The sequence below is a fragment of the Eurytemora carolleeae genome, unplaced genomic scaffold, assembly GCF_000591075.1.
Source record: "Eurytemora carolleeae unplaced genomic scaffold, Eaff_2.0 scaffold723, whole genome shotgun sequence".
Classification (NCBI taxonomy): domain Eukaryota; kingdom Metazoa; phylum Arthropoda; class Copepoda; order Calanoida; family Temoridae; genus Eurytemora; species Eurytemora carolleeae.
Window position 1 is genome coordinate 55,667 of NW_019396747.1, and position 27,887 is coordinate 83,553.

Here is a 27,887-nt window from a genome sequence, read left to right on the forward strand (position 1 = left end):
AATAGTTAGTTAGTTGTTAGTTGTATTAAGTTTAATCAACAATTCATCAATGCATATTGAATAATAAATTTAATTATTTTTATTCAGTAAAAAAATGTATACAAAATTTCCTAGGCCAATAGTTGAGAATGTTAAGATTAGTAAACCCTTACACCCGACCTATAATTACAATATTCAAGGCTTTCAACACACTTTTAATTTAATCGTGCTTAATGTTTACTTTTCAAGTGTTTTCTCAATCCATATTGTGTAGTTGAAGAGTACTCACACTGGTTGCAAGGATGCTTAGTATTATCATGTTTACTCTCAATGTGTTGTTTTAAATTACTTTTAGAAGTTGCTGCAAACTCGCATTGATCACAAGGATATTTAATGCCCATATGCATTGCTTCCTTGTGCAGTCTGAGATGAGTATTGTCTGGTGAAGTGTACTCACACTGATCACAGGGTACTCTTATTCCCTCGTGTTTAACCTTCTTGTGCTGTTTTAAAATGGTATAAAGTTTCCCAACATAAGGACACTGATCACAAAGAAACTCTTTTCTTTCGTGTGTACGTTTATGCGCACCCCAATTTCCTTTAGAGAATGTTGAATAGCTGCATTTATCACAAGAATACGAAATTGTCGTGTTGTGCATGTTAGCTTTGTGCAATTTTAAATTACCCCCATTAGATGCAACATGATCACATAAATCACAAGGACTGGCAAATCTTTTTAAACTTCTTTTCATCACTTTCAAATGGTGCATGTTCTTGTGCTTTCTGAGATTGTTTGCCATGTTCGCCACATAATCACATTGGTCACAGTGAAACTTAATTCCCTTGTGAACCCCATCAATGTGTTCCTTTAACTGACTAGGTTGGGACCCAGAATAATCACAATGCTTACAAGAAAATCTCTTTCCTTCGTGAACAGTTTGTTGATGTCTTCTAAGATTTGATAAAGCACCGAAAGAACTTTCACATTGATCGCAATAATATCGCAAACCCTTGTGTTTACTTCCTTTGTGTACTTTTAGATGAGACGCGTGGTTTGCAATATAATCACATTGATCACAGGGATATCTTACCCCATCATGTTTACTTTTCTTATGTTGTATCAGGGCCACCCTAGAGCCCTTGTACTCGCATTGATCGCATACAGACTTTACATTGGAATGCATAACCTCGGTGTGTCTTTTTAAAACCTCGGCTGTTGCTGAAAATTCACATTCAAAGCAGGGATTTATTTCACCGTGAACACGCTTCATGTGCTGCGTCAGATTCCTTTTTAGCTCACCAACATATTCACACTCGGTGCAAGGATATTCTTGTTTGGTGTTGAAAATTTTATCTTCCATTTTTAATTCATCGCCTAAAATATTTTTTTATCAATAAAAATGTAACGATTTGTCCCCAAAAAAATGAAATTGAGAATAAAGAATTTAAATAATTTAAAAAACATAATTACAATTCCGATTAAAAGGAGTGACCGGCTATGTAAGGTAGTTGAACTGAGGACGCAGTGTTGTGGAAAACTTCTTTAGGATTCATTTGAGACATATTAACTTTTTAAAGATCTTCTGATATGGGGGTGGATACGCTTTCAGAATTAGTTTTTTTTTTAAATTATTAATTAACGACGACATAAAATGTAAAAATATTCTACAAAAAGCTACAGACTACAGTAGAAGGGGCTTCTTTTTTTTTTAGTAAATTTTGGGTTTTCGGAAATTGCAGAATCCAATTTTTATAAATAATGAACTTAAAACCGAATCTACACACCCCTCTCCCTTTTTGCCCCCCTCAAGCTGTGATTTGAAACCTTGGGGGATAGTCTGTAGTTTAGGAACATTTTGAGAAAATAAAAATTAATCTTATCATCGAAAATAAGTAATCTTGTTCAATTATTAGTTTCTATTATCTCATTATTCTAGTTTCTCCTTATTCACAAAGATGTGCGCAGATTTTCTACAATTATTATTGAAAAGACGACATTTAAAGAATTTGAAGAAATCTGCGAATAAATTCAAAGAAAATTAGAAATTCAATATAATAATGAAAACGAAATAATCGATTTTAGCATTGATTTATTGACAAATTTCTTTTGTGAAATATGTTCCTAGCCATCTAATTAGATTACTGTATAATTTTTACTTTATTTTTCGTTGTCGTTATTTAANTGCCAACTGAACTATAGGATTTACAGATTTAAAAAGTGAAATATGTCTCAAATGAATCCTAAAGAAGTTTTCCACAACACTGCGTCCTCAGTTCAACTACCTTACATAGCCGGTCACTCCCTTTAATAATCTTTGTCTTTTTAACAAAAAGTGATGTGAATGAGTATACAACATTAATCTGAGACATTGAACAAAATTTAAAAAGAATCAATGAACTTGAGAATGATAAAAAATCTAAAACCGAAACAACAATTTCTAGACCTTTGGTCAACAAACTATATGTGTGACAACTAGCTAAGTTGGGACATTGATCACTTCTTTAAAATATATTAAAAATGAAATTCAAGTTATAGTTTTAACGTAAACCAATTGAAAAGATTTTTTGTTAAGTTGTGACCTGATATTCTAGTTTCTCCCTCCTCCTCCTCCTCCTCCTTTAACCCCAGCATTAGTAGATTTCTGGGTTCAATCAATTCTTCCATTTCTATTTTGATTTCTCCGCAATCATCTAAGTTATCGCAGGGGTGTATATTTTCTAGAAAAATTATTCCCCACCCCCTTTAAAACATTTTTTCCCACAGATGATGTTTTAAGGTTTTTTCACTGCACGGGGGAAAATAAGTGAATTTTAAGGTAAAAGTATCAAATAGAATGAAAAAACTTACCGTTTGATTTCCCATTTTTCATTCCCCCTCCCATCTCCAATTTACCAAAAAAAGATTCTACACTTAATTTTGATTCTTTAAAATATACACCCCTGAGTTATTATTCTCTGATATCTCCAGATTCTCCAGGTCATTGTTTGGCGAGTTAATTCCTTCTTCATTGATTTCCTCATCATCTGCCATAGTTTCAAGATTATCTCCTAAACATTTTGTATTTAAAGGGTTGCAAATAAATAGTTTTGGGCGATAGCCTTTCAGGAATTTAAGAAGATATTAAAAACAGTTGCAAAACTTGATTTCATCGTTATATAACCTGGAGGTCATGGTACTTTGTCTGTAGTTTGATTGGCAAAAAAAAAATCTATACATTTGGCATGTCTGTAATTATATCAAAATAATTGTCAAAACGAGTAAACCGATCAAGCCCAATTTTTTGTAGTAACTAACATCAACCCTAGTAAGGTTTGGCCGGTTGAAAGTTAAACATTTTCTATATTTTTTAACAAAATGTTAAGTATAAAAAAATTTAGAAATCGACAATTAAAAACAGACAAAATCATGAAAATTCTTTTGTTTACATTTTTAATAGTATACACGAGGAACTGGTTGCGAGTCTAGCATTATGCACGTCTTCAACAAACCAAATGATAACAAATTGATGAATCCGTTCCTTCCGAGCATCAAATCTACCCCATTATATAATATACTGGGCCACAAGTTTAATAATTTTTCATTAATATATATTAATCCTATTTATCTGCAGTTACCCCAGCCAAAAAAAAACTAACCCTTCCCCCCCCCCAAAAAAAAAAACGCCTTTTTAAACGTTTTAATCAAAAATGACCTTGGACAAATTTTAGAATGTAACCCATTTCATCTTTAAGCCAGGAGACTCCCAGTGTATACACTGTGTTAATGGAGTCAATATGTTGCTGGGCAGCATGGATCACATCATCAAACCCCTTCTGCTCCTCTCCTTCCTTCTGTATCATCAGGTTGATTTGTTGGATTAGGAGTAGGTTATCTTCCATTCCATTCTTTAGATTGAGAATATCAATCATTATATGCTTTAATATTCGTTTATCATCAGTAACAGCTTCTATGCTCTGATTACATAATAGATACTTAGGTATTATTTTTATTTTTAAAACCCTGTAAAATCTTTTTTTTAAGTCGTAATTACTCAATTCAGTTGGTGCTTAATGCGTGGTGAACCCATCAATGTTTGCTTGCTTGGAAGTGTCAAAGAACTGTAATGCAAGTTTAATTATACTTATTGTAAAACAATTTGGCCGACTTAACCAAATACCAATCATTTTTTTTCAATTCCTTAAATTCAATATCTTTGTTTCCTGAATATCTTCTAAAATTTTAAACCGCTCAGAAAAAACATCCAAATTCATTTTGTTCTGAAAATAAATCATGATTTTATTAAAACTGCAACCTCTAGTCTACCTTAATTAAGAATAGGATTTCAAAAAACATATCAGAAAAAGTAATGGTTTGGAAATATTCTACAGACCTTCCATGCATTTTTTGCATAAATTAATTTTCCCACATTTTTCAACCCGTTTGGAGTGAGAAAATGATTTGAATTCTAATTCTAATTATAATTCAAGTGTGCTCTGATGAAATGATCATGGTAAACATTTTTAATAACAAGGGATTTTACTAAAAAAAACTCTCTAATTTTTAATTCTCTATATAAATTAACGCTTATAGAGAGAAAACTTCAAGCAAGAGGAGATGAAAGATAATATCTCCGAAAATATTCTCTTGGTATTTCTATTTTTTAAGTTTCTTGCAATAAAATATTTTGAGGAATATGTCGTATATTTAAATAGCCTAGAATTTAAAAAAAAAGAGTTGAGTTGAAAATTTCATATGAATGGTTTTACACCATGCTTCTTTTTAATGTGTTTTTTTAGGAGATATTTTGTTGAGGCTAAATATCCACATTCCTCACATGGATATTTAGTATCATCGTGTTTACAATCTTTATGCTGTTTCAAGTTAGTGGTTGTGGACGCTGCAAACCCACATATATCACAATGATACTTTACACCCATATGAACAGACTCTGTGTGTGATCTCAAATGTGTCAAAGTTTGTCCATGATAATTGCATAAATGACATGGATAGTTTAATTTGTCGTGATGAACTTGAATGTGTACTTTTAGATTTGCTGGTTTACCAATATAGGGGCATTGATCACATATGACTAAAGCACTCTTGTGTCCGTTTTTATGCGCCCACCAATTCGCCTTGTTATAAGTGGAATAGTCACATTCATCACATGCATAGTTAGTTGATTTATCGTGTTTGTTTTTAATATGTGCGGTCAAAACATTTTTGGTTGATCCCACGTAATTACATTGATCACAATAAAATGCTTTTAAATTGTCTTTAGAAGATTCAATGTTAGCACCGGTGTCATGGGATCCATCAGTATGCATTTTCTTCTTATGGGATCTAAGGTGATCAGCCCTTCCTGCCACAAAATCACATTTATCACAATTATATTGTCGACCCAAATGAACACTATCATTGTGTTCCTTTAGAGTATTTTTATTCCTTGCAGAATAATCACACTGACTACAAGAATATATTTCTTTTTGATGTACATTCTGCACATGTCTACTCAGATTAGGTTTTATATGAAAAGCTTTTTCACAGAGATTACAAGGAAACCCACGGCCATCATGCTTTTCCTTAATGTGTGTTTTTAACACGTCGTTCTGTGGATGTTGAAAGTCACATACTAAACAGGAGAAAAGGTATCCATCATGTTTTCTTCTTTTGTGTTCGTTCACTCCCTTTAACGAGCCGACAAAGTCACATAAATCACAAGTGCTTCCTTCAGTGTGAAACCTTTTAATGTGATGTTTCAAGTTTATTTTAGAACTTGCCACAAATGAACATTGCTCACAAGAATATTGAATTGCCAATCCGTTTTCGCTTTTTCTAGATTTTCCCCGTTGTTTCTTTAAATTTTCATCAAATACTTCAAAATTATCCAGCTCGTCCTTGCACAACTTATCTGAAAAAAAACCATTAATAACATGATAAACAAACATCTAGAAACAAGAATACAATTGCTAGGGTTTTCAGGCATTAAAATAAATAAGGAACCATTGATTAGGTGAAGATATCAAGAAATAATCAAAATGGATTAAAGTTTGATCTGTTATCTATTCACAAATATAGCGTTTAAATGTTGCTCTTTTAGTGGCAAATTTTGCAGTCATTGTGAAATTCAATTTTTAGAGAATTTTTCTGTTAAAATTTGTGCATTTTTAAAATTCATAAATTTCGACATTTTTTTTGCAGGGCCAAAATTATAAAGTTTAACAGTCCAGAAACCTTATCTGTGTTCATTAGAGATGTTCCCGAAAATGTTGGTCCATATCAGTTCAGGCAATTTGATTTTTATTGGATAAAATCTGTGTCCAGCCTTGAAATGGTATCAAATAGTTACCTGAAATTCTATTTTTTCTTTCCGACTCCTCTTTTATTCCAAGAGCAAGAATACTTCTTGGATCTATAAACTCATCCATATCCATTTTGATATCATCATTTTCTTCAACATTCTCTTTTTCACGGTTTTCTAAACTGACCGAGGTTTCTAGTATCTCAGGATCCTCTCTGTTTTTCTCCGGGGGTTTCAGGTTTCTTATAAACAAGTTCTCATTGAGTTCAATGTTTTTCATCATCTCCACTTTCTCTATGTTCTCGATGTTATGAATGCTATCCATATTCTCTATGTTATCCATGTTATCCATTTTCCCCATGCTCCCCAGATTACCATCCTCTATGCTGCTCTCTGTTTGTGTTTGTTGAAAAGAATGATCTAGAAATATTTAGTCAGACAAAATTCATAATTGGCAGTAAACTAAAAAGTTAGATAAAACATCAAGTATAAGATGGAAAACCTAAATAATTGCTAACGCATTAGTAAACTTAGAATTATCCCCAAGATGTATTTGATGTAGAACTTTTTCTTATTATGTTATGGCTTATTTATTTCAGCTAGTATTTTTATATTTTTTTTTATTTCTTTTAATCAAACAACTTTATTTTATGCCTGTTTCAAACTCTTATTATATTACAAGTGTTACTGTTAGTATGAAATATGAAGTATGAAATTGTTGCTCACCCTTTGTAGAGCTTAAAGAAAAATCAGTATTATCTTTTAGCCAGGAAACCCCAAGTGTATAGATTGAATTGATAGAGTTAATATGTTGCTGGGCAGCATGGATCACGTCATCTAACCCCTTATGCTCCTCTCCCTCCTTCTGTATCATCAGGTTGATTTGTTGAATTATGAGTAGGTTATCTTCCATTCCATTCCTTAGATTGAGAATATCAATCATTATATGCTTTAATACTCGTTTATCATCAGTCACAGCTTCTATACTCTAATTTATAGAAAAATAATAACACGGGTATAAAAACTTTAAATTTTTAGTTTTAATTATACAATATTTTAGAAAATGGGCGTTGATAAGAAAATGTAAATAAATCGTTGCATAATATTTGCTTAAATGTTTCAATTAATACTTGGGTTTAAAACGTGTAACGTAACACAATATTTTTTTTCTCGCAAAAATTACATTTAAAATCCATGTGTAGCATTATCTCAGCAAATTATCCAATATGCAATCATTAAAAGAATTTCAAAACAGTTCCATCTTATTCATGTTATTAATTATAATCCTCTATTTAAGGATAACCAGGGTAAAAAATTTAAATGTCTTAAAATTATTATTTTCAAGTTCCTGAATGTTTTTTATAATCTTCTCCCTTTCTAAACCCGATTTTGACATTTTTCCCTGAAAATAAAATTTAACTTTTTTTATACTTTAACAGTTAAGAAGGCTTAATATGGTTTAACATGGATGAAACATGGATGAAACATGGATGAAACATGACAAAATAATTAATTCTCTGACAATATTTCTGCTTAAACCCTTTGGTTTTATTCTTAAACTACTGGCACATTATTAGCATTTACTGGGACACCGTGCTTCTTTTTAATATGTTTTCTGAGGAGATATTTTGTGGAGGCTAAATATCCACATTCCTCACATGGATATTTAGTATCATCGTGTTTACAATCTTTGTGCTGTTTCAAGTTAGTGGTTGTAGACGCTGCAAACCCACATATATCACAATGATACTTTACACCCATATGAACAGACTCTGTGTGTGATCTCAAATGTGTCAAAGTTTGTCCAAGATAATTGCATAAATGACATGGATAATTAAATTTGTCGTGATGAACTTGAATGTGTACTTTTAGATTTGCTGGTTTACCGACATAGGGGCATTGGTCACATAGAACCAGAGCACGCTTGTGTCTATTCTTATGCGCCCACCAATTGGCTTGTTTAAATGTTGAATATTCACATTTATCACAAGAATATTTTGTTAATTTATCATCTGTGCTGTGAGTTTTCTTCTTATGTGTTCTAAGGTGATCAGCCTTTTCTGCCACAAAATCACATTTATCACAATTATATTGTCGACCCAAATGAACACTATCAATGTGGTCCTTCAGAGTATTTTTAGTTCTTGCAAAGTAATCACACTGACTACAAGAATATATTTCTTTTTGATGTACGTTCTGCACATGTCTACTCAGATTAGGTTTTATATGAAAAGCTTTTTCACAGAGATTACAAGGAAACCCACGTCCATCATGCTTTTCCTTAATGTGTGTTTTTAACACGTCGTTTTGTGTATGTTGAAAGTCACATACTAAACAGGAGAATTGGTGTCCATCATGTTTTCTAATTTTATGAACATTAACTCCCTTTACTGAGCCGACAAAGTCACATAAATCACAAGCACTATATTCAGTGTGCACCGTTAGAACGTGGTGTTTTAAGTTAGATTTAGAACTTGCCACAAATGAGCATTGATCACAAGGAGACTGTATCAACGATCCCCTCTTAATCTTTCCAGATTTGGTAAGTTGTCCAACAAATTCTCCGGAATCAGAAGAGCACTCATCGTACCATGTGTCGCTTACTTCAACCTTGCACAATATATCTAGAAAACATAAAAAATATTTAATTCATTAGGAAAAGACGACTGTCAACATTTAATGGGGCAAAAGAAGACCTACTTATACAACTCATATAACTCCCTGATAATCAAGGAGCGCTGTCAATGTAAAGACGTTGACAGGATGTATCACTTGACGTTTAGTCATAATGACTTCGTTTTTAGGTCGCCAGGATTTACTGTTGCGTGAAAATACCACTTACGACGTTAACCAAAAAGATTTACAAGATTTTCATGTGACCCTCCATTTCCTTGGGTAATTAAGATAAATTGGCGAATTTGGAGTCAATTATGATCCAACCCAGGAATGGTATCAACTATCAAGATTCTCTAAAGAACTTTAATTACCTGAAACTTGTTTTTTTCTCTCCGAATCCTCTTTGATCTCAAGAGCAAGCATACTTCTTGGATCTATGACCTCATCCATATCCATTTTCGTTTCATCATTTTTATCAGTATTCTCATTCTCTTGATTCTCTATGCTCTCCTCTGGATTCTTTATGTTCTCCTCTGGATTCTTTATGTTCTCCTCTGGATTCTCAATGTTATCTGGATTCTCTATGTTATTTGGATTTTCAATACTCTCCAGGCTCACGTGATTACTTTCTTCTCTTGTACTCTCTGTTTGTGTTAATTGAAGAGAATCGTCTAAAAATATTTACCAATCTTTGTTTTTAAACTTTGTGACAGAAACAATCTGAAGAACTGACGAGGGTCAACCCAGAACGAAATATATTTTTAATAAATGTGGAACTAACATCTACTTTTTTATTCTGCAGAGGTTTGGTCCATCACTATCACCGAATTTTAAATTTACCAATCTTAATTGAAAGTAAACTAAAAAAGTTGAACGAAACCACAAATACAAAATCAAATGAGTTTCAACGAATGAGCAAATGCTTAACAGAATTATCTGGTTGCTATATTGTCAATCTACAATATATATATTTTATATATTTGGCTTGTCTGTTCGTTTGTCTGCCTGTGTCCAATACAGATCGAAACGGCTGAACTAATAGGGCCCAAATTTATATGGCAACTCACATGACCCCAGGTAAGGTTTATTAAAGATGACAAATTTTGCCCAGCAAAAATGTATTTATTATTTTTGAAAATGTACCAATTTGGACAGAAAAAATCACAAAAATTTGAGACGATAAAAATGGATACTTTTATTTTCAGATTTTGAATATTTTAAGCTTAGTCGAGCATTAAGTTATCAATAGTTACTGAACCCACTTTTCTCAAATACAAAAACTTTAATGGTTTAAAATATAAAATAATGGCTTACCCCTTCTAAAGTTTACGGCATAATCAGTATCATCTTTTAGCCAGGAAACCCCAAGTGTATAGATTGAATTGATGGAGTCAATATGTTGCTGGGCAGCATGGATCACGTCATCTAACCCCTTCTGCTCCTCTCCTTCCTTCTGTATCATCAGGTTGATTTGTTGGATTAGGAGTAGGTTATCTTCCATTCCTTGTTTTAGGTTAAGAATATCAATCATTATATGCTTCAATATTTGCTTATCATCAGTCACAACTTTTATACTCTTAATTTGAAAATAATAATAATTTTTAATGTTTACATTAATATTTGAGAAATGGGGTTTGATATGAGGATCACAAGCAAGCCCTATTTTCCGATCGACGCCAGTTAAGACCCATGCAATTAGATGCTTAAAGGGAGTGTTCGCGAAAAATGAAAGGGGGTATAGGCTTGATGCGATAAAAAAGCTACTAATCTTACTTCTATCTGTTGCGTCTATAAGGAGAAACACGGAAACGACTCAACACGGAAATGCCTCAAAAAAACAGAATCATAAAACTAATTTAATGTCGTCTTCTAACATTAAAAAGATTTAACAATTATTTTACCATTAATTTAGGGTAAGTTAGGTTGCGCCGCAGGCTACAAAGGGGGCCGAGCGCTGCGGCTAGGATGGCTATTAGGGGGCCGAGCGCTGAGACTAGGACAGGCTAGGGGGCCGTGCGCTACGGCTAGAACAGGCTAGGAGACCGAGCGCTGCGGCCATGGCTGTGAAAATCAGTCTTTTTAATTTTAAGTTGAGAGAAGACGACATTAAATTAGTTTTATGATTCTGTTTTTTTGAGGCATTTCCGTGTTGAGTCGTTTCCGTGTTGATGCGTTTCCATGTCACCAAGTCGACTCAAATGATTAGAACATTTTCTTATTACTATCACTAAACAAAAGCCCTCGTACGCTCCTGAATTTACTATTCGTGGTTTATAAAGCATTTTTTCTGAACATGAAAACTTCGAATATATTTCTTGGTTTAACATGAATGTTTCATTATTGATATATTTTGTGATTGGTTATATTTTACTCTAGATATACTTTTTAAGTATCACTATTCATTGTACTGAAAAAAAGACAAGAAAAATACCTTTAAAGGATTGTCAATAAAAATGGAAGTGTTAAAAACCTAAAAACGCAATTAGTATAAAAGCAATAAGCATTAGTATGTTCAACCTTCTATAAAGCAAAAAAAAAGCCTATTAATATATATATTTGTTTTATTATTTTCAAATTCCTGGGTGTCTTTCAGAAGTTTCTGTCTTTCCGACATTTTATTCTGAAAATAAAATTTAACACTTTAATAAATATAAAAATTTAAAACCACGGAAATGCCTCAAAAAACGGACTCTTAACACTAATTTAATGTCGTCTTCGCTCATTTTCAAACAATTTAATTTTTAAAAAATAATTTAAAGCATTAAATTAGGATAGGTTAGGTTACGCCGCCGGCTAAGGAGGGGGCCGAGTGCTGCGGCTAGGACGGTCTAGGGGGCCGAGCCTTTCGACTAGGACAGGCTAGGGGGGCCGTGCGCTGCGTGTAGGACATGCTAGAGGGCCGAGCGCTGGGGCCATGGCTTTGAATATCGTTAGAATATAGTATTATCAATTTTAAGTTAAGAGATGACGGCATTAAATTAGTTTCATGAGTCCGTTTTTTTTGAGGCATTTCCGTGGTGAGGCGTTTCCATAGCACCATCTTCACTGTTAGATTTCTGCGCTTAATCTTTGACTGATGGCGTATTTTTAGTATTTACTGGGCAACTGTGCTTCTTTTTTATGTGTTTTCTCAGGAGATATTTTGTCGAGGCTAAATATCCACATTTATCACAGGGATATTTAGTATCATCGTGTTTACAATCTTTGTGCTGTTTCAAGTTAGTGGTTGTAGACGCTGCAAACCCACATATATCACAAAAGTATTTGATTCCCATATGAACAGACTCTGTGTGCAGTCTCAAATGTGTTTCTGATTGTCCTGAATAACTGCATAAATTACAGGGAAAATTAACTTTATCATGATGAACTTGCACATGAACTTTGAGAGAAATGGGTTTCCCAACGTAGGGGCATTGATCACAAAGCACCATAGCGCTGTTATGCCGATTCTTGTGCGCTGTCCAATTAAGCTTGTTAAACGTTGAGTATTTACACTTATCACAGGAGTATTTAGTCGATTTATCGTGTTTGTTCTTTATATGTGCTTTAAAAACATTGAAACTAGACGCTACATAATCACACTGATCACACATAAATGATCTTAGTTTATCCCCATCTTCTTCTGTCACATGCCTGCTTTTATGATTTCTTAGCTGTGAAGGTTTACTTGCGACATAATCACATTTATCACAATTATAAAGTCGACCTAAATGAACACTATCATTGTGTTCCTTTAAAGAACTGCTGGACTTGGCTGAGTACTCACATTTATCACATGTATAAATCTCTCTCTTATGCACATTCCGCACATGCCGGTCAAGATTTGCTCTGATATGAAAACCTTTGCTGCAAAGATTACAGGCAAACCCACGACCATCATGTTTTTCTTTGATGTGATTTTTTAAGACGTCATTGCTCAGATCTTTAAAATCACAAGCTCTACAGTAATAATAGTATCCTTCGTGTTTCCTTCTCTTATGTTCTCTGAGACCTGTCGTTGAACCAACAAAATCACAGAGATCACATGTCATTCCTTCAGAGTGTGTTCTTCGCAAGTGAACTGTCAAATCAGTTTTAGAATAAGCTACATACGAACATTGATCACAAGGAGATTTAATTGCAAGGGGGTAAATATTTTTCACTACGTTTGATTTCCCTCCTCGTTTTCTTCCTTCCACCCTGCTTGCCAGATGTCGTCTTCTGTCTTCAAAGTCCTGGAGAAACGACTCAGTCTTACATAATTCATCTAAACATGATAATGACAATGTGTAAAATATATATCATTAAGTGTCTACTGTCCAATAGTTATGACTAGCTGAATTGAGAACTTTTGTTTTTCTTAACCCAGGATCAAATAATTACAGACAATTCACAAACACCCGTGAAATTATTTTAATTTTTTTATTCAAAGATTCATCCTTTTTGATACTCTTAACTCAAAAACTTATTTTTAAGGAAAAGAACCATGAAAAAAACATTGGGAAAAAAAGGTTAATAAAAGAGGGGGAGGGGAATGATTTTTCTAGAAAATATACACCCTTGAACAGTTATCAATATAATGTACAGTGCATTCATACGGATTAAATGATTTCCTCTTTGAAATCTAGAAATAAAGCAGTTTTCTTTCAAATTTTAAAGTTTTCGTGCATTGAAAATTGAGATCAAGCATTTTCACAATACATAAATGTAGGTACCGATATATAATTTCTTTGGTTAAACTCTAAACTGAGTCATTTTTCTTCAAGAATTGGTCAAAAAAATATTTTATATCGTTTTCATGGATTTTTCTAAACTAAAATAACTAAGTAAAAAATAAGACAGGAACAACTCAGTTATAAAATTGAGTTTTTTAACTCTCAAAAAATCCTCAAAAATAATTACCTTTTTTGATGCAGCTTTCAGTGTTTTCCACTTCACAGTCTTCCATTTCGACCTATAAATTAAAATTATTCTTATTTTTTATCTTAATGCAAAAAAAAATTAAAAAAAATGAAAATGTGGAATATTTCAGATCAAAATTTAAAATTTTCAAAAAGAAACTACGCTTAAATTGATGTTTAGAGACTAAAACAAAACAAAAAAGTGATCAAAAAGGTTTGAAAAAAAAACATTTATTCCAAACTTCAACCTTTATATCCTCGCATTCTTCTATATCAACCTTTCCATTGTCCAAGTTTCTTATCTCTCTTAGATTCTCAATGTTCTCCATCTTCTCCAGGTTTTCAATCTCCTTGTTCTCTTTTTTCCCCATGATCTCCACGTTCTCCATATTTTCACGGATTTCCAAATAATTTTCCTCTTTGCTATTCAAGCTCTCACATATTTCAATGTTCTTGGATTTCTCTGTCCCCTCCATACTGTGTTTGGTGACCATTATGTTCTCCATGTTTATTTTATTCTGAACATTCTTCAAGTTTATTTTGTTCTTTATGCTCTGCATGTTCTTAATCTGATTGATGTAGTCCCTGTCTTGTATCTCCGTATTTATCTCTTCTAAATAATGTTCTTGATCACAATCTCTGGAACCATCTACGTGCAAATGTAACTTTAGAAATTGATTTCAAGTGTCCATTAAAAAGGGGAAATCACTTTTTATGAAATTTTAACGGTTTCGTATTGGCATTTGCAAAAAAAAATCCCAAAAGCCCCTTTTTATCTCTTTTGTTATTATGACTTTCATTAAACAAATGAGAAATACTTCAGTGATTTTAATGTTTCGATTCAGCAAAACAAAAAATTGTAGGAAAACATTAAATTTAGTATATTCTAGAAAATATAAACTTCTGAGGTATTTACCTTCAATAAATTTAAGAGCGAATTCAGTTTCATCTTTAAGCCATGATACTCCCAGTGTATACACTGTGTTAATGGAGTCAATATGTTGCTGGGCAGCATGGATCACATCATCAAACCCCTTCTGCTCCTCTCCTTCCTTCTGTATCATCAGGTTGATTTGTTGGATTAGGAGTAGGTTATCTTCCATTCCATTCCTCAGGTTGAGAATATCAATCATTATATGCTTTAATATTCGTTTATCATCAGTTACAGCTTCTATACTCTAATAAAGCTAGGAATAAATGCGCTAAAAGAACCATTACAAAAATGTCTATTTTAGAATTTGGAAAGCATGATTATGAAAAATTTGACTCACTAAACTACAAAGTGGCTTGCGCTGGCCCACTTCTGCAGGCATAATGGGAGGAACTTATCAAAATCAAACACTTGTAAAGCTACATGATGAAACAACGATAATTGATCCAAAAAATTTTAAAAGTTATCGTTGTAAATCGGACATGCCACTCTTTTTAAATGCAGGGCCACTTACAGTTACGAAAACAGTTCCTAATTTAAGAAGTTAAATTGGAAAAAATAGAACAATCGCCAAAAAATAGAGGCAAAAAATGACCAAAAAAGCCAAACAAGATGTAACTTTATTTCATAAGCGTCTGAAATTGTCCCATGTATTCCTGTATATCGTTGAGCAAAAGTGACCTATAGGAACCACCAGATCTGTTCATTTTAAATTCTGAAATCAAAATTTATCATCTTGAATCAGCTCTTGAATACATTATTAATTATTTGAGATATGGAAAACATTTTAGCTATCGACTTCAAATTGATTTTTACTTTTTGTGTGCTTTCTTAATCCAAAGGCTGTCGATTCAATGTGTTCACATATGTTACAAGGATGCGTTCTCATGCTTGCTTTCTTTGTGTCCCTTTAGGTTACCCTCAGTTGAAGCTGAGAACGTGCAATGGTCACAGGGATATTTAAATCCTAAATGGACACTTTCTTTATGTAATCTAAGATGTGCTTTATCTGGTGCCGCATACTCACATAAATCACAGGGAAAACGCACACCTTCCTGTTTAACTTGTTTGTGCCTTTTTAGATCAGACCTAAGTTTCCAAATATAGGGACACTGATCACACAAATGTTGGCCTTCTTTGTCTCGTCTAATATTGTGGGGTTTTCATACTACTTTTATTGGATTCACCGACAAAGGGTCAAACGACCCAGGGTCAAACGACCCAGGGTCAAACGACCCAGGGTCAAACGACACAGGGTCAAACGACACAGGGTCAAACGACACAGGGTCAAACGACAAGGGGTCAAAAACGCGACAAAGGGTCAAACGACACAGGGTCAAACGACAAAGAGTAGTTTGACCCTGTGTCGTTTGACCCTGTGTCGTTTGACCCTTTGTCGTTTGACCCTGGGTCGTTTGACCCTTTGTCGGTGAATCTTTTATTTTAGGTCACATGAATACACTTGTCACAGTAATATAAGGTGCTTTCGTTATGTTTAAAATCTCTATGTAATTTTAAATTACCCTTCGTAATCGCCATATGATCGCATTGATCACACATAAACGAACTGGAATTCTTGGACCTGGAATTCTTGGCGTTACTTTCACTGTGCACCCACACTAAGTGCGTCCTCAAATCACTCTTACAACTAAAGGATTTATCACGTTGAGAGCAGTTAAATCGAACCCCTTCGCATCTTCGTTGAAAATGTCATTTCTAATTACTAGGGCCGTGTCGCTTTGTGAAATTCTGGCTCTCAATGTGTGTGTTTAAAACATATTCATCTCCCTCCACATAATCACATTTATCACAGGGATATCTATGTCGAGCATGCTGTTTATTCTTGTGCTTCCTCAGATGCAATTTGCTTGTTCCAACATTATCGCATTTATTGCAATGATGCAAAACATTGTTGTGAAGATCGACTATGTGTTGCTTTAAATCTCTATAATAGCGTGTTGTAAAGTCGCACTGATCACATGGAAATACAAGAATTGTTTTGCATTCAAGCTTCTCAGACGAACCATTAACATAAAATAAATTTGTTATTGAAAAATAAGCTGTAAATGTTAATGCTTTACAGCAAACAACACTAGACGATTGAAATAAAGTCAGCTGATTTCAAACTGGGCTGTAGTCTATTTGAACATTTTTCCATGTGAACAAATTTCAGGATTAGATGTACTTTTAATTGAAATGATAATACCCCCTTTCCCCCTCCCCTCCCTGCTAATTCGTAATAAGTAAAAATAATCATTAATTCCATTGATCTCTTCTAACAAGTGAACTTTATTACTCTTCAGAATTGGACCAATTCGATCATTAGTGAAATTGACTTATTCATAGTATTATAAGTAAAAGTTTGAACATTGTTGTTGTGAATCGATACCATCCATTAAATCTCTAGGTTTATTTTCAACAAAAAAAAACATTTTACCATCCAAAGCTTTCAGAACGAAATCGATGTCATCTTTAGGCCAGGATACTCCCAGTGTACACACTGTGTTAATAGCATCAATGTAGTGCTGGATACCAGTTATTGCATTCAATAAATCTGTACTAACGGACTTGTTATGTTTCACAATGTGATGGACTTTCTGTATTAGAAGTAGGTTATCTTCTATTCCATTCATCAGGTTGAGAATATCAATCATAAAATGCTTCAATATTCGTTTATCTTCAGTCACAGCTTCTATGCCTCTAATAAAACATGGAATAAATGCGCTATAAATATTGGAACTCGCTTATCTGACACAGAACAAAATGACGTAGTTGTTCTCTGATCTAATAGTTTTCCGACCTAATGTATAACATCTTAAAATAGGTTAGGTTAGCTGATTTTAAAAAACATTTCCCATATTTGAACATTTAAAGGGAGAAACAGACATGAGTGAGGTGGTTCGGATGAGAAAATGTGAAGAATGTGGTTCATATGAAGACATGGTATTCTTCCCCTGTTTAGTTTTACGCCTGTTAAAAAAGTTTTCAATGCCTGAATTGTGAGAAGATTATTGAAATGTGTAGAACAGTTCAAAAAAAATATGCATGGGTAATTTATTATCAAGTCCGCCACAACCATGGAAATCTATGTCATGGATTGTTTTAAATTTTTGAACACAGCTAGCATATTATGAGAATACATTAATTACAAAGTTTCAGACTCCTGTGAACTCTGGTTATTAAGTTATCGCATCCCAGAGTTCCGGCCAATTTTCGGCCTGACCTCGCATGCTTTAATTTGCAAGAATATTTTTTTCAATTAAGATATAAAGCTACTTTAAAGTACTATTTTTACTTATTACTGAAAGAAAAAAATGTATTATTTGATTTTTTTCTTCTCTTGCATTCATAATGTATATTGCATATGGTCCGAAATTTTAATCATCTTTTTAACCTCAAGTTTTTAAATGAATCCTTCCTCCAATTTTCCCAAAACCTTTTTTTAGATATCCATGTTGTTAGAACTAGAGCTTTTGAACCATAATTTCAGTACATTTTTCAAAAATGTTCTATCTTTCTTGTTAGAAACAAAGTCTTCACCAAACAAAGTATGCTAAAACTAAGGTTAAAAAGCTCTGAAGTTTAAGAGTTTAGCTGACCAAGTTTAAACATTTCGGCCAGAAATGGTAAAATAAGACCCTAAAATTGTCAAAATTTGTGAAATTGCAGGAACATTGCTTCTAAATTCTAGATGCTAAAATTTTGAATTTGAGCGTTAAAAAATATTTCATATTTTCCTGAATATCATAGAGCTTAAAGGAACCAATAGATCTATTCATTTTAAATTCTGAAACAAAAATAAATAATCTGTTTTAGTTTTTTAATGTATTATGAATTGTTTAAGGATTTGTCCAAAAAGTTAGTTAGAAGTGAGAAAGCGATGCGTAGATTTTTGCAACATAAACAAGCAAAAAATGGCATTTACTTATTGGAGATAGAGGTTTAAAAGAAACAAGTTGAAAAGCATTTAATAAATGCCTCCTTCTTTTTTTTGACAATCCATTCAAACTTCTTTTTGCTTTTCTAATAATGACATCATGAATCTACGTAAATGCAAATTTATAACAATATAAAAAATATTGAGCTAAAAGTGAAAGTTAAAAATCGTTCAATTTGTAAAAATATCAGTTTGTTGAAATAGATGTAACGGGATCCTGGAAAACATTTTATTTATATATATAAGTTAAACCCACTTTTAATTCTGTTAAATGAAAAGGAAAAAATGCATTTATATCGAAGATTTTTTTCTGTGGATCTTACTAATCTGTTAAACGGATTTTCTTTTTGAGAAATTTGCACAATCAATCCTTTAAAATCACAAAAAAATATTCATTTCGTATCAAAAATAAAAATAAATAATAAAAAGCGTTAAGCTGAATATTTGGACATAAAAATGTTGTAATTTGATCTCATAGGAATTGAGTCTTTGCCAGAAACTCTTTGCAGCCCAATGTCGTCGCGGCCTTTTGTTTGATCAAAAATCTTAATTAGAAGTATCGAAGGTTGCAAAGATATAGGGAATAAAAACTTTAAGCTAGTGGCTCAATTTCTTCATAAACGTTTTGAATAGCATGCATGAAAAAAAAATACAAATCCACTAAATAACACATCTACAGCCCAAAAATGGTTCGAATATTTTTTTAAGTAAAACTTTGATTGTTTAACCAGGGTTTTGTAGCAAAATGTTATGGATATAATCATGTTTACTTTTAGTGTGCTTTCTTAATCCATAGGTTGTTGATGCAATGTGTTCACATATGTTACAAGGATACTTTCTCAAGTCGTGCTTGCTTTCTTTGTGCTGCTTAAGATTAGCCTTAGTTGATGCTGAAAACGTGCACTGATCACAAGGATACTTAATTCCTAAATGCACACTTTCCTTATGAACTCTAAGATGTGCTTTATCTTGTGCAGCATACTCACATAAATCACAGGGAAAACGCACACCTTCGTGTTTAATTTGTTTGTGCTTTTTTAGATCAGACTTAACTTTCCCAATATAGGGACACTGATCACACAAATGTTGACCTTCTTCGTGTCTCATTTTGTGCGTTTTCATATTACTTTTAGTATGGGTCACATGACTACACTGATCACAGGAATATATGTTGCTTTTGTTATGTTTATTTTCTATATGTACTTTTAAATTACCCTTCGTAGACGCCATATGGTCGCATTGATCACACATAAAAGACATCGATCTTTCATGTTTACTTTCAATGTGCATTCTCAAATTTGATTTATTTCCCGCAATATATTGACATTTGTCACAGGGATAGACACATCCAGAATGTTTCCCGTTAGGTAAATCCGGCTCATCATGCTTCAAAATTCTGTGTATTCTTAAGGATCTAGAGTGAGATGCTACATACTCACATCTTTCACATGAATATTGAATTCCTTTATGTACCGCGTCCACATGAAGTTTTAATTGACTCTGATGGGAAGCAGAATATTCGCATTCATCACAAGGATACTTTTGTCCTTCGTGGATATTTCTTATGTGTCTTTTTAGATTACCCTCTGCACTAAAAGAACTTTCACATTGATCACAGTAGTATCGAACCCCTTCGTGTCTTCGTTGAATATGTTCCTTCAAATGATTAAGACGAGTCGCTTTATAATCACAAATATCACAAGAAAATCTGACGCCTTCGTGTTTAACTTTTTTGTGAAGGTTTACTTGCGCCTTAGATCCCGTATACTCACATTGATCACACAGTGTTTTTATATCAGAATGCCTGCACTCAATGTGGCCGTTTAAAACGTGTCTAGTTCCTGCCACATAATCACATTTATCACAGGGAAATCTATGTCCAGCATGCTGTCTATTCTTGTGCTTTCTCAGATGCAACTTGCATGTTCCAACATAATCGCATTTATCGCAATAATGCAAAACATCACTGTGAAGATCGACCATGTGTTGCTTTAGATCTTTTGAATTGCTAGTTCGGAAGTCGCACTGATCACAAGGATATTCAAGAATTGTTTTGCATTCCAGATTTTCAGACGAACCATCAACATCTGAAATTATCAAATGTATTTGACAAGTGAAGAATTTCGGCAACTCTAAAAAGTTTCGTAAAATAAACATTTGTTTTCCAAACTGCCGGACGGGAGAGTCACCAAAAGAAGAAAATGAAGAATGAAGAAGGAAAAAAATAGATGACAATAATCAAAATTTTTATTTTTGTATGATCTGTGCCCAATAATTGAAAACAAAATTTAAAAAGAAATAAATGTTTTTAAAAAACTAAACTGTATTTTTATCAGAAAAGAGCCACTTTGAATAAATGTTCAAGGGGGTTTGCCTCTTTTTAGGGTTCTAACCCTTCTTAGTCAAGTTTCTTTATATCAAGCATTGAGATTTAATTCTTTAAAACATTCTAAAAATCCCCCCCCCCCCTCTCAACACTTTTAAAAATGAAGGAAAGGGTATGGGAGGTATGGTGGGAGGTGTAAAATCTAGCTTTCTTAAGAACAGGGCGATTTTAGCAACCCTTTGATTGAATTGAGATTTGAACAGAAATAACACGCAGATGTCAACGAATATTTTATTTATTCTAGTCAGATCTGGTTTTATCTAAAATAATACAATTTAGAGAAAATTATTTGAAATAACTCAAATTAAATAGAAACTTTAAAGAAATATACACACTTTTACTGCAATATCTCGGGGTTCTTAGACCAAAGTCCTCTACAAAAATCCGTGGACTTCTAAACTCCTCTTTTGGGACAATATCCGTTGACTTCTAAACTCCTCTTTTAGGGACCATTTCCGTGGACTTCCTGAACTCCTCTTTTGGGACCATATCCGTGGACTTCTAAACTCCTCTCTTGGGACCATATCCGTGGACTTCTAAACTCCTCTTTAGGACAATATCCGTGGACTTAACTCCTCTTTAGGACCATATCCGTGGACTTCTAAACTCCTCTTTAGGACCATATCCTAGAACCGTGTTAGTTTTTGTACCATGGTTTCTTGTGATTCTTGTAGTTTCAATTATTTGTGAGAGTATAGTTGTATAGTGATGTACAGGACAGTGTACAATTTGAGGAATAACAGGCTACAAGAGTACAACATGTGAACGCTAAATCCATTTCCTAAAAATTCAATCATAGTAAAGCTAAGTGAATCCCAATCAAAGAAATCCAAGCTCTGTTAGTAAGAATTTTTACACTTGAGGCAGGAATTAATGAATAGGGAGAAATAGCTAAACTACCCAGGTGTAATTCAACCACCTCTCTTGTGCACCGGTTCAAGAAGAAGAGAGCTTGAACCTCGTGTACGCGGTTCAACCATGTCTTGCTAGTCATTAAATCTAGTCCCAGGGCACTCTTTACCTTTCATTTCTTCATTCGATTCTTTTTTTAAATCTTGATTAAGTTGCTTCACAGTGTTCTCCAGTTCGTCCATATCTATCTTTACATCCTCACAGGTCTCCATATCACCATCAAACCCTTCCTTGCATTCATCATAATTATCCCCATCCTCAATAGTTAGAACATTGGACTCATCTTCTAAAAAAAATAAATGAGAAAATCAATCAATCAATTTGAAACTCAAAAATCTTCGATTAAGTTAATTTGGGAAATGCTTATTTTACTATTTAAAGGGACTGTTAGTTTCATTTCAAAGGGTTGCCGAAATTGATCACAACATTCCACAATAGCCATATGTTTCAAAATATTATAATGTGCTTGTATTTTAATAGTAACTATTACTACTATCTCTAAATACTTTTTAAAAACCTCCAGTCGCTGATTTACCAGAAAAAGTTTCCCGGATTACTAAAATTATGTCATGAAATAAAATTAGTTCTATGAAGTTAGAAAGTTGTTGTTCTTTAGCGCTACAATCCATTAAATATCTTGGTTTAGTTTAAAGGGAGTGGCCGGCAACGCATGTTAGTTGAACTGAGAATGTAGTATTGTGGACAAATTTCATAGGTTCATTTTAAACATATAAAGCTTTTTAATAATGTATAATTACTGAGTTTGAGCGCAAAGCCGATGTACAAAATCATCAATTTGGGTGGTTACGTTTTGAGAATCGATTGTTTTAAAATTATTAAATAACGACGACGAAAAATGTATCAAAAATCTAAAGTAGACTAATTAGATGTTTAGGAACATCAATAGAAATTTGTCAATAAATCAATGTTAGAATCAATTATTTCTTTTTCGTCATTATATTGAATTTCTTATTCTTTATGAATTTGTTTGAAGATTTCTGCAAATTCTTCAAATGTCATCTTTTCAATAAAAATTCCAGAAAATCTACAGAAAATGTTTGTGAACAATGAGAGATTACAGAAACTAGTATCTGAATAAGATTACATATTTTCGATGATATAAGGCTTAATTTTTATTTTCTCAACCTGTTTCTAAACAGTTTGAAAGTCGACTTTGCGCTCAAACTCAGAAATTATACATTATTGAAATGTTTTATGTCTCAAATGATTCCTAATAAAATTCTCCACAATTCTACATTCTCAGTTCAACTACCATACATTGCCGGTCACTCCCTTTAAATAAAAACATGTTACCATCCAAAGTTTTCAGAACAAAACTGATGTCATCTTGAAGCCAGGATATTCCCAGCGTAAACACTGTGTTAATGGAGTCAATATGTTGCTGGGCAGCATGGATAACATCATCAAACCCCTTCTGCTCCTCTCCTTCCTTCTGTATCATCAGGTTGATTTGTTGGATTAGGAGTAGGTTATCTTCCATTCCATTCCTCAGGTTGAGAATATTAATCATTATATGTTTTAATACTCGTTTATCATCAGTCACAGCTTCTATGCTCTAATTAAACCATAGTATTAAAATGGGGTTTGCTTTATCAAAAGCTTGTTAAATCTTCATATAACCAATGAATAAAGAAAATTACACAAACATTTCCTAATTCATCTACAATACAATTATTTTGGCCCGCCGTGTTTTAAAGTTTTTGAAATTAAATTCTCTCTGTTTCTAGAAGGTTCTCTATGAAGCATATTTATAACCAAAACAACAGTATGATAAATATTTAATAGAAGTATACAAACAAAAAATGAGAAAAAACACTATTTAAACTAAAAAGCATAATATAAAGCTGATATACTTTATTACAATGCTATGATGAAATTGAGCGTGAATGATAAAAGTGCATAGGCACAGTGCTACGGCCACATGTCGAACTTTGACTATATATGCCTAAAAATTTATGATGGGGGGGGGGGGGTAGGTGCCGAAAATCGTACTCTTAGAAATTACCAAATTGTTTGTTCGGAGAGAGGCTCGAAGCCTAGCATAAAATATATGGCTCCCTGTAATTTTGTAAATATCTGATTTTGATCCTCTTCAAAACTTAAACTTTTTGTAACTTTAAAATTCATTTTATCTGAAAATATTGAATAAATTAAATTTAATTACATTAAAAATTCTAGAAATCAAAATGCTTAATATGTGAAAAATTAAGAAAAATTGGATTTTAGAAACCTCATGGAGCATTGTACTATACACAGTTTAAACAATACGTATTCTACTAAATTCATATTATTGTTTTTTCTACTTAAATTTGAAAATCATTTTTTTGCCAAGAAGAGAGAATTTACGAAAAGAAAGATTTATCGTTACGACCGGTAAAAACTATAAAGTTCATTTAACTACAAGTCTAAATTTATCTGAAATTCGGAAAAAGATATTGTTCAGCAGTGTATCTGCGAATGGCAACTGCTGCGTTCAGGGGTTTATATTTTCCACCCCCCCCCCCTCATGAAAATTTCCCCCCAGATATTATGTAGTTTTTATATGGGAGGGAGGGGGATGATTTGCTCAATTGGGGGAAATTAATTGATTTTAAGGAGAGGATTACATCTAAAACCCTAATAAAACATCAATATTTACAACATGGTCTGGTAGTAGGGAATACCGAAGAACCTGTAAACTGTATGTTACGTTAACGCGAATGTTTGCTCTTTAAATGTTTCCTCAATCCAATCTGGGTTGTTGCTGAGTATTGGCACTGATCACAGGCATACCTGGTATCGTCATGTTTACTTTCAATGTGCTGCTTTAAGTTTCCCTTGTTGGACGCAGCAAATCCACAGATATCACAGGGGTATTTAATACCCAGGTGAACGGCCTCTTTGTGCGTTCTGAGATGAGCTTTATCCAGCGCAGAGTATTCGCATTCATCACACGGAAAACGGATTCCTTCGTGTTTTCCTCTTTTATGAATTCTCAAATCAAATACACGCTTTCCCACCCAAGGACATTCATCGCAGGCATGCATTGGCTCTAAATGTCTTTCTTTGTGTTGGGTTAAACTTCCTTTCATGTGAGTGATATAATCACAATCTTCACATTTGTATGTTTTCCCCTGGTGTTTTGCACTTTGGTGCTTGCTCAAGTCTTGCGCAATCTTTGCAACATAATCGCATAGATCACATGGATGAGACTCGTCCCCATGAACCTGTTTTTTATGCACGTTCATGCTTTTCCTAAGCCCTGTGACGTAATCGCATTCATCGCATTTAAACCATGTGGCGTCAGGCTCTTCGCCGTGAGTTGATTGTTTGTGTTTTTTTAAGTCAGTCGCGACAGACGTAACATATTCACATTTATTACATGTAAACTGTACTCCATTGTGCTTTCCATCCATGTGTTCTTTTAGTTGATGAGGTTGAGAGGAGGAAAACCCACAAAGATCACATTGGTAACGAACCCCCTCATGCACTGTTTTAATATGTCGTCTTAAATTACTTCCCTCAGTAAATACTTGTTCACATTTGTCGCAGAAATATCTTACACCTTTATGTTTATTTTTGTTGTGTGAGCTTAACCCACTTCTTGACAGAGCTTTGTAATCACATTCAGTACAAGGGAACCTATAACCTTCATGCTTCACACGTTTGTGCATCCTAAGATTGGCAGCAGTATTAGTTTCATGGCCACACTGCTCGCACACAAACTTGAGTCCTACATGTGCACGCTGCATGTGCGCGTCCAGTAGATGCGTCGACTTACATTTAAAGTCACAATGTTCGCAATTAACTATTTTCCCAGTGTGCACTCTTCTTCGGTGAGCTTTTATATCTTCTGTAGATAAAGCTACAAAGTCGCATGAATCACATTTAATTGATAAGCCTGGGTGATGCCGGAGTTTGTGCTTTTTTATATATCTCAGTGAGGAACTTGTGAATTCACACATATCACAAGAGAATGTTTTAACAGTATGAACCCGTGTATTATGCCCAGCTAAACTCTTAATACTTCTTCCAACAAAATCACACTCGTTGCATGGATATTCCAAGCTTGTGGAAAATACACCGCCATTATTGACATTTTCGGAGGAACCAGAATTCGAGGTTGCATCTATGTCATCCTCAGCCGACACCTTTCTATCAAACTCTGCATCTGAATGCAAAATAAAAAATATAATTTTCTGAAGTAAGTAAGGAGTAACAATATATAACTAAGTCTTGTCTGTTTTGGCTTCAAGAAACGTCGAAATGGCGAAACTTTGTGTTCCGAATTTGAAAGTTAATTATGGTCCTCCTTTGTAAGATATAATGTCACCTTAAAAGGGAGTGACCAGCAATGTATAATAGTTGAACTGAGATTTCAGTACTAGTGAGAATTTTTGAAGGATTAATTTGAGACCTATCAGACGTTTTTAAGGTGCATATTTTTCCAGCAAGAGCGCAATCTTTAAAATCCTCATTGATTGTCCATGTTGGAGGGATGATTTTGAGAATCGGTTTTATTTAAATTATTCAAAAACGAGCTAATGCTAAAAAAGGGGGCTAGCGAGGGGATAGGACACGCTCTAGTTCACACTTTCCTTTCCAAACATACAAATAAGTATATCAAGACAAATTCTTACCTTGAAAATTTTCCTTGACTTCATACTCCTTTTTAACAAAAGGTTGGAGGGACTCGTCAGATCTATTCTCTATTTCTTCCATTTCTATTTTTATATTCAAGCATTCTTCTATATCTTCGGATACATCCATCTCAACTATATCGTTTTCTTTTCCAACTTTTCTAGTCTTGCAATTTTCTATATAAAAATATAATAAGTAAAAATTCAGTTTTATTTGAAAGTTTCACGAAATCTTTAAATGATTGATTTATCAAAAATCCCAATTACGTCAACTGAATTACTTTTTTAGCACCAATTAGCAAAGTTGTTGGACGCATAGAGCCAACCTATCCATTTTTACCTTGAATAAATTCCAAAGATAAACCATCTTCCTTTTTAAGCCAGGATACCCCCAGAGTATACACTGTGTTAATGGAGTCAATATGTTGCTGGGCAGCATGGATCACATCATCAAACCCCTTCTGCTCCTCTCCTTCCTTCTGTATCATCAGGTTGATTTGTTGGATTAGGAGTAGGTTATCTTCCATTCCATTCCTCAGGTTGAGAATATCAATCATTATAAGCTTTAATACTCGTTCATCATCAGTCAAAGCCTCTGTGGTCTAGTTCACAACATAGAATCAGGAAAACTTTCTTATTGACGATTAAAAATTTAAAACTATGAATTCAAATTTAGTGTGAAGGGATAAATATTTTCACTAACTTTAGGAAGGCTTTACCAAATTGGAGAAACTTGATGATTTTTAGGGGAAGGAAATTTTTGGGTCATAAGTATAAAAAATGTGAAAAAAAAACTATACAGTTGATAACAGGCAAATCAAGAATTAGAATAATTAAACCATTATGAAAGTTCACAATCCATTTCCATGTCCATATACGCTACTATGGTTCAATGGCTACTACAACAACAGAAACCGGAAATCTAAAGGCAGAACTGTAAAAAGATGTTAAATTAAATTGTTTTTAAATTTCCTAAAAGAAAGATATGAAATATTCTATTTGTTTTCCTGGAGTTTAATCTGTTCTCTACTGCGTCTAGAACTGAGAACTAGATCGTCTAGATCGTCTTGATCGTCTAGATCGTCTTGATCGTCTAGATCTACATTTTCCGCCATTTTCAACCTGAAAAAAATAATTTGAGTTTGTGACAGTAACCAAATATAATTATTACAGTTTAAGAAAAAAAACAATGGAATTTAATCAATGTTAAAAAAGACTTGACCAGTATTATTCTTAAATACTTCTGAACGGGAGAAAAAGTTGAAAAATAAAACCGTTTGAGGGGAATTATGATGTAACTACTATCTCCCTCCTAATATCCACATATC

At 33.4% G+C, this 27,887-nt stretch overlaps 5 protein-coding genes across 5 annotated transcripts; all 5 read right to left on the minus strand.

The window, feature by feature from the left end:
• Nucleotides 1–64: 64 nt before the first annotated feature.
• LOC111708144 (uncharacterized protein PF11_0213) lies at nucleotides 65–7,682 on the minus strand. The gene is made up of 9 exons (XM_023481422.1): nucleotides 7,606–7,682; nucleotides 6,984–7,245; nucleotides 6,306–6,677; nucleotides 4,711–5,867; nucleotides 4,180–4,236; nucleotides 3,672–3,933; nucleotides 2,920–3,027; nucleotides 2,560–2,670; nucleotides 65–1,354 (listed from the first exon to the last, which is right to left on the minus strand). The coding sequence occupies exons 1-9, from the start codon at nucleotides 7,651–7,653 to the stop codon at nucleotides 210–212; spliced, it is 3,522 nt and encodes a 1,173-aa protein (XP_023337190.1). The 5' UTR covers nucleotides 7,654–7,682; the 3' UTR covers nucleotides 65–209.
• Nucleotides 7,661–11,531, minus strand: LOC111708136 (zinc finger protein 28). The gene is made up of 4 exons (XM_023481408.1): nucleotides 11,452–11,531; nucleotides 10,188–10,449; nucleotides 9,245–9,544; nucleotides 7,661–8,881 (listed from the first exon to the last, which is right to left on the minus strand). Exons 1-4 carry the CDS (start codon nucleotides 11,485–11,487, stop codon nucleotides 7,812–7,814), a joined length of 1,668 nt encoding a protein of 555 aa, XP_023337176.1. The 5' UTR covers nucleotides 11,488–11,531; the 3' UTR covers nucleotides 7,661–7,811.
• Nucleotides 11,532–11,568: 37 nt separating this feature from the next.
• On the minus strand, nucleotides 11,569–19,066 carry LOC111708132 (zinc finger protein 62). Its single transcript, XM_023481404.1, has 7 exons — nucleotides 18,422–19,066; nucleotides 17,122–17,384; nucleotides 15,341–15,399; nucleotides 14,670–14,931; nucleotides 14,002–14,402; nucleotides 13,755–13,806; nucleotides 11,569–13,119 (listed from the first exon to the last, which is right to left on the minus strand). The coding sequence occupies exons 1-7, from the start codon at nucleotides 18,430–18,432 to the stop codon at nucleotides 11,936–11,938; spliced, it is 2,232 nt and encodes a 743-aa protein (XP_023337172.1). The 5' UTR covers nucleotides 18,433–19,066; the 3' UTR covers nucleotides 11,569–11,935.
• Nucleotides 19,067–19,088: 22 nt separating this feature from the next.
• On the minus strand, nucleotides 19,089–24,034 carry LOC111708134 (zinc finger protein draculin). The gene is made up of 4 exons (XM_023481406.1): nucleotides 23,999–24,034; nucleotides 23,234–23,495; nucleotides 22,029–22,205; nucleotides 19,089–20,708 (listed from the first exon to the last, which is right to left on the minus strand). Exons 2-4 carry the CDS (start codon nucleotides 23,448–23,450, stop codon nucleotides 19,345–19,347), a joined length of 1,758 nt encoding a protein of 585 aa, XP_023337174.1. The 5' UTR covers nucleotides 23,451–23,495; nucleotides 23,999–24,034; the 3' UTR covers nucleotides 19,089–19,344.
• Nucleotides 24,035–24,137: 103 nt separating this feature from the next.
• On the minus strand, nucleotides 24,138–27,686 carry LOC111708133 (zinc finger protein 678). The gene is made up of 4 exons (XM_023481405.1): nucleotides 27,567–27,686; nucleotides 26,900–27,161; nucleotides 26,560–26,736; nucleotides 24,138–26,090 (listed from the first exon to the last, which is right to left on the minus strand). The coding sequence occupies exons 1-4, from the start codon at nucleotides 27,672–27,674 to the stop codon at nucleotides 24,631–24,633; spliced, it is 2,007 nt and encodes a 668-aa protein (XP_023337173.1). The 5' UTR covers nucleotides 27,675–27,686; the 3' UTR covers nucleotides 24,138–24,630.
• Nucleotides 27,687–27,887: the final 201 nt, after the last annotated feature.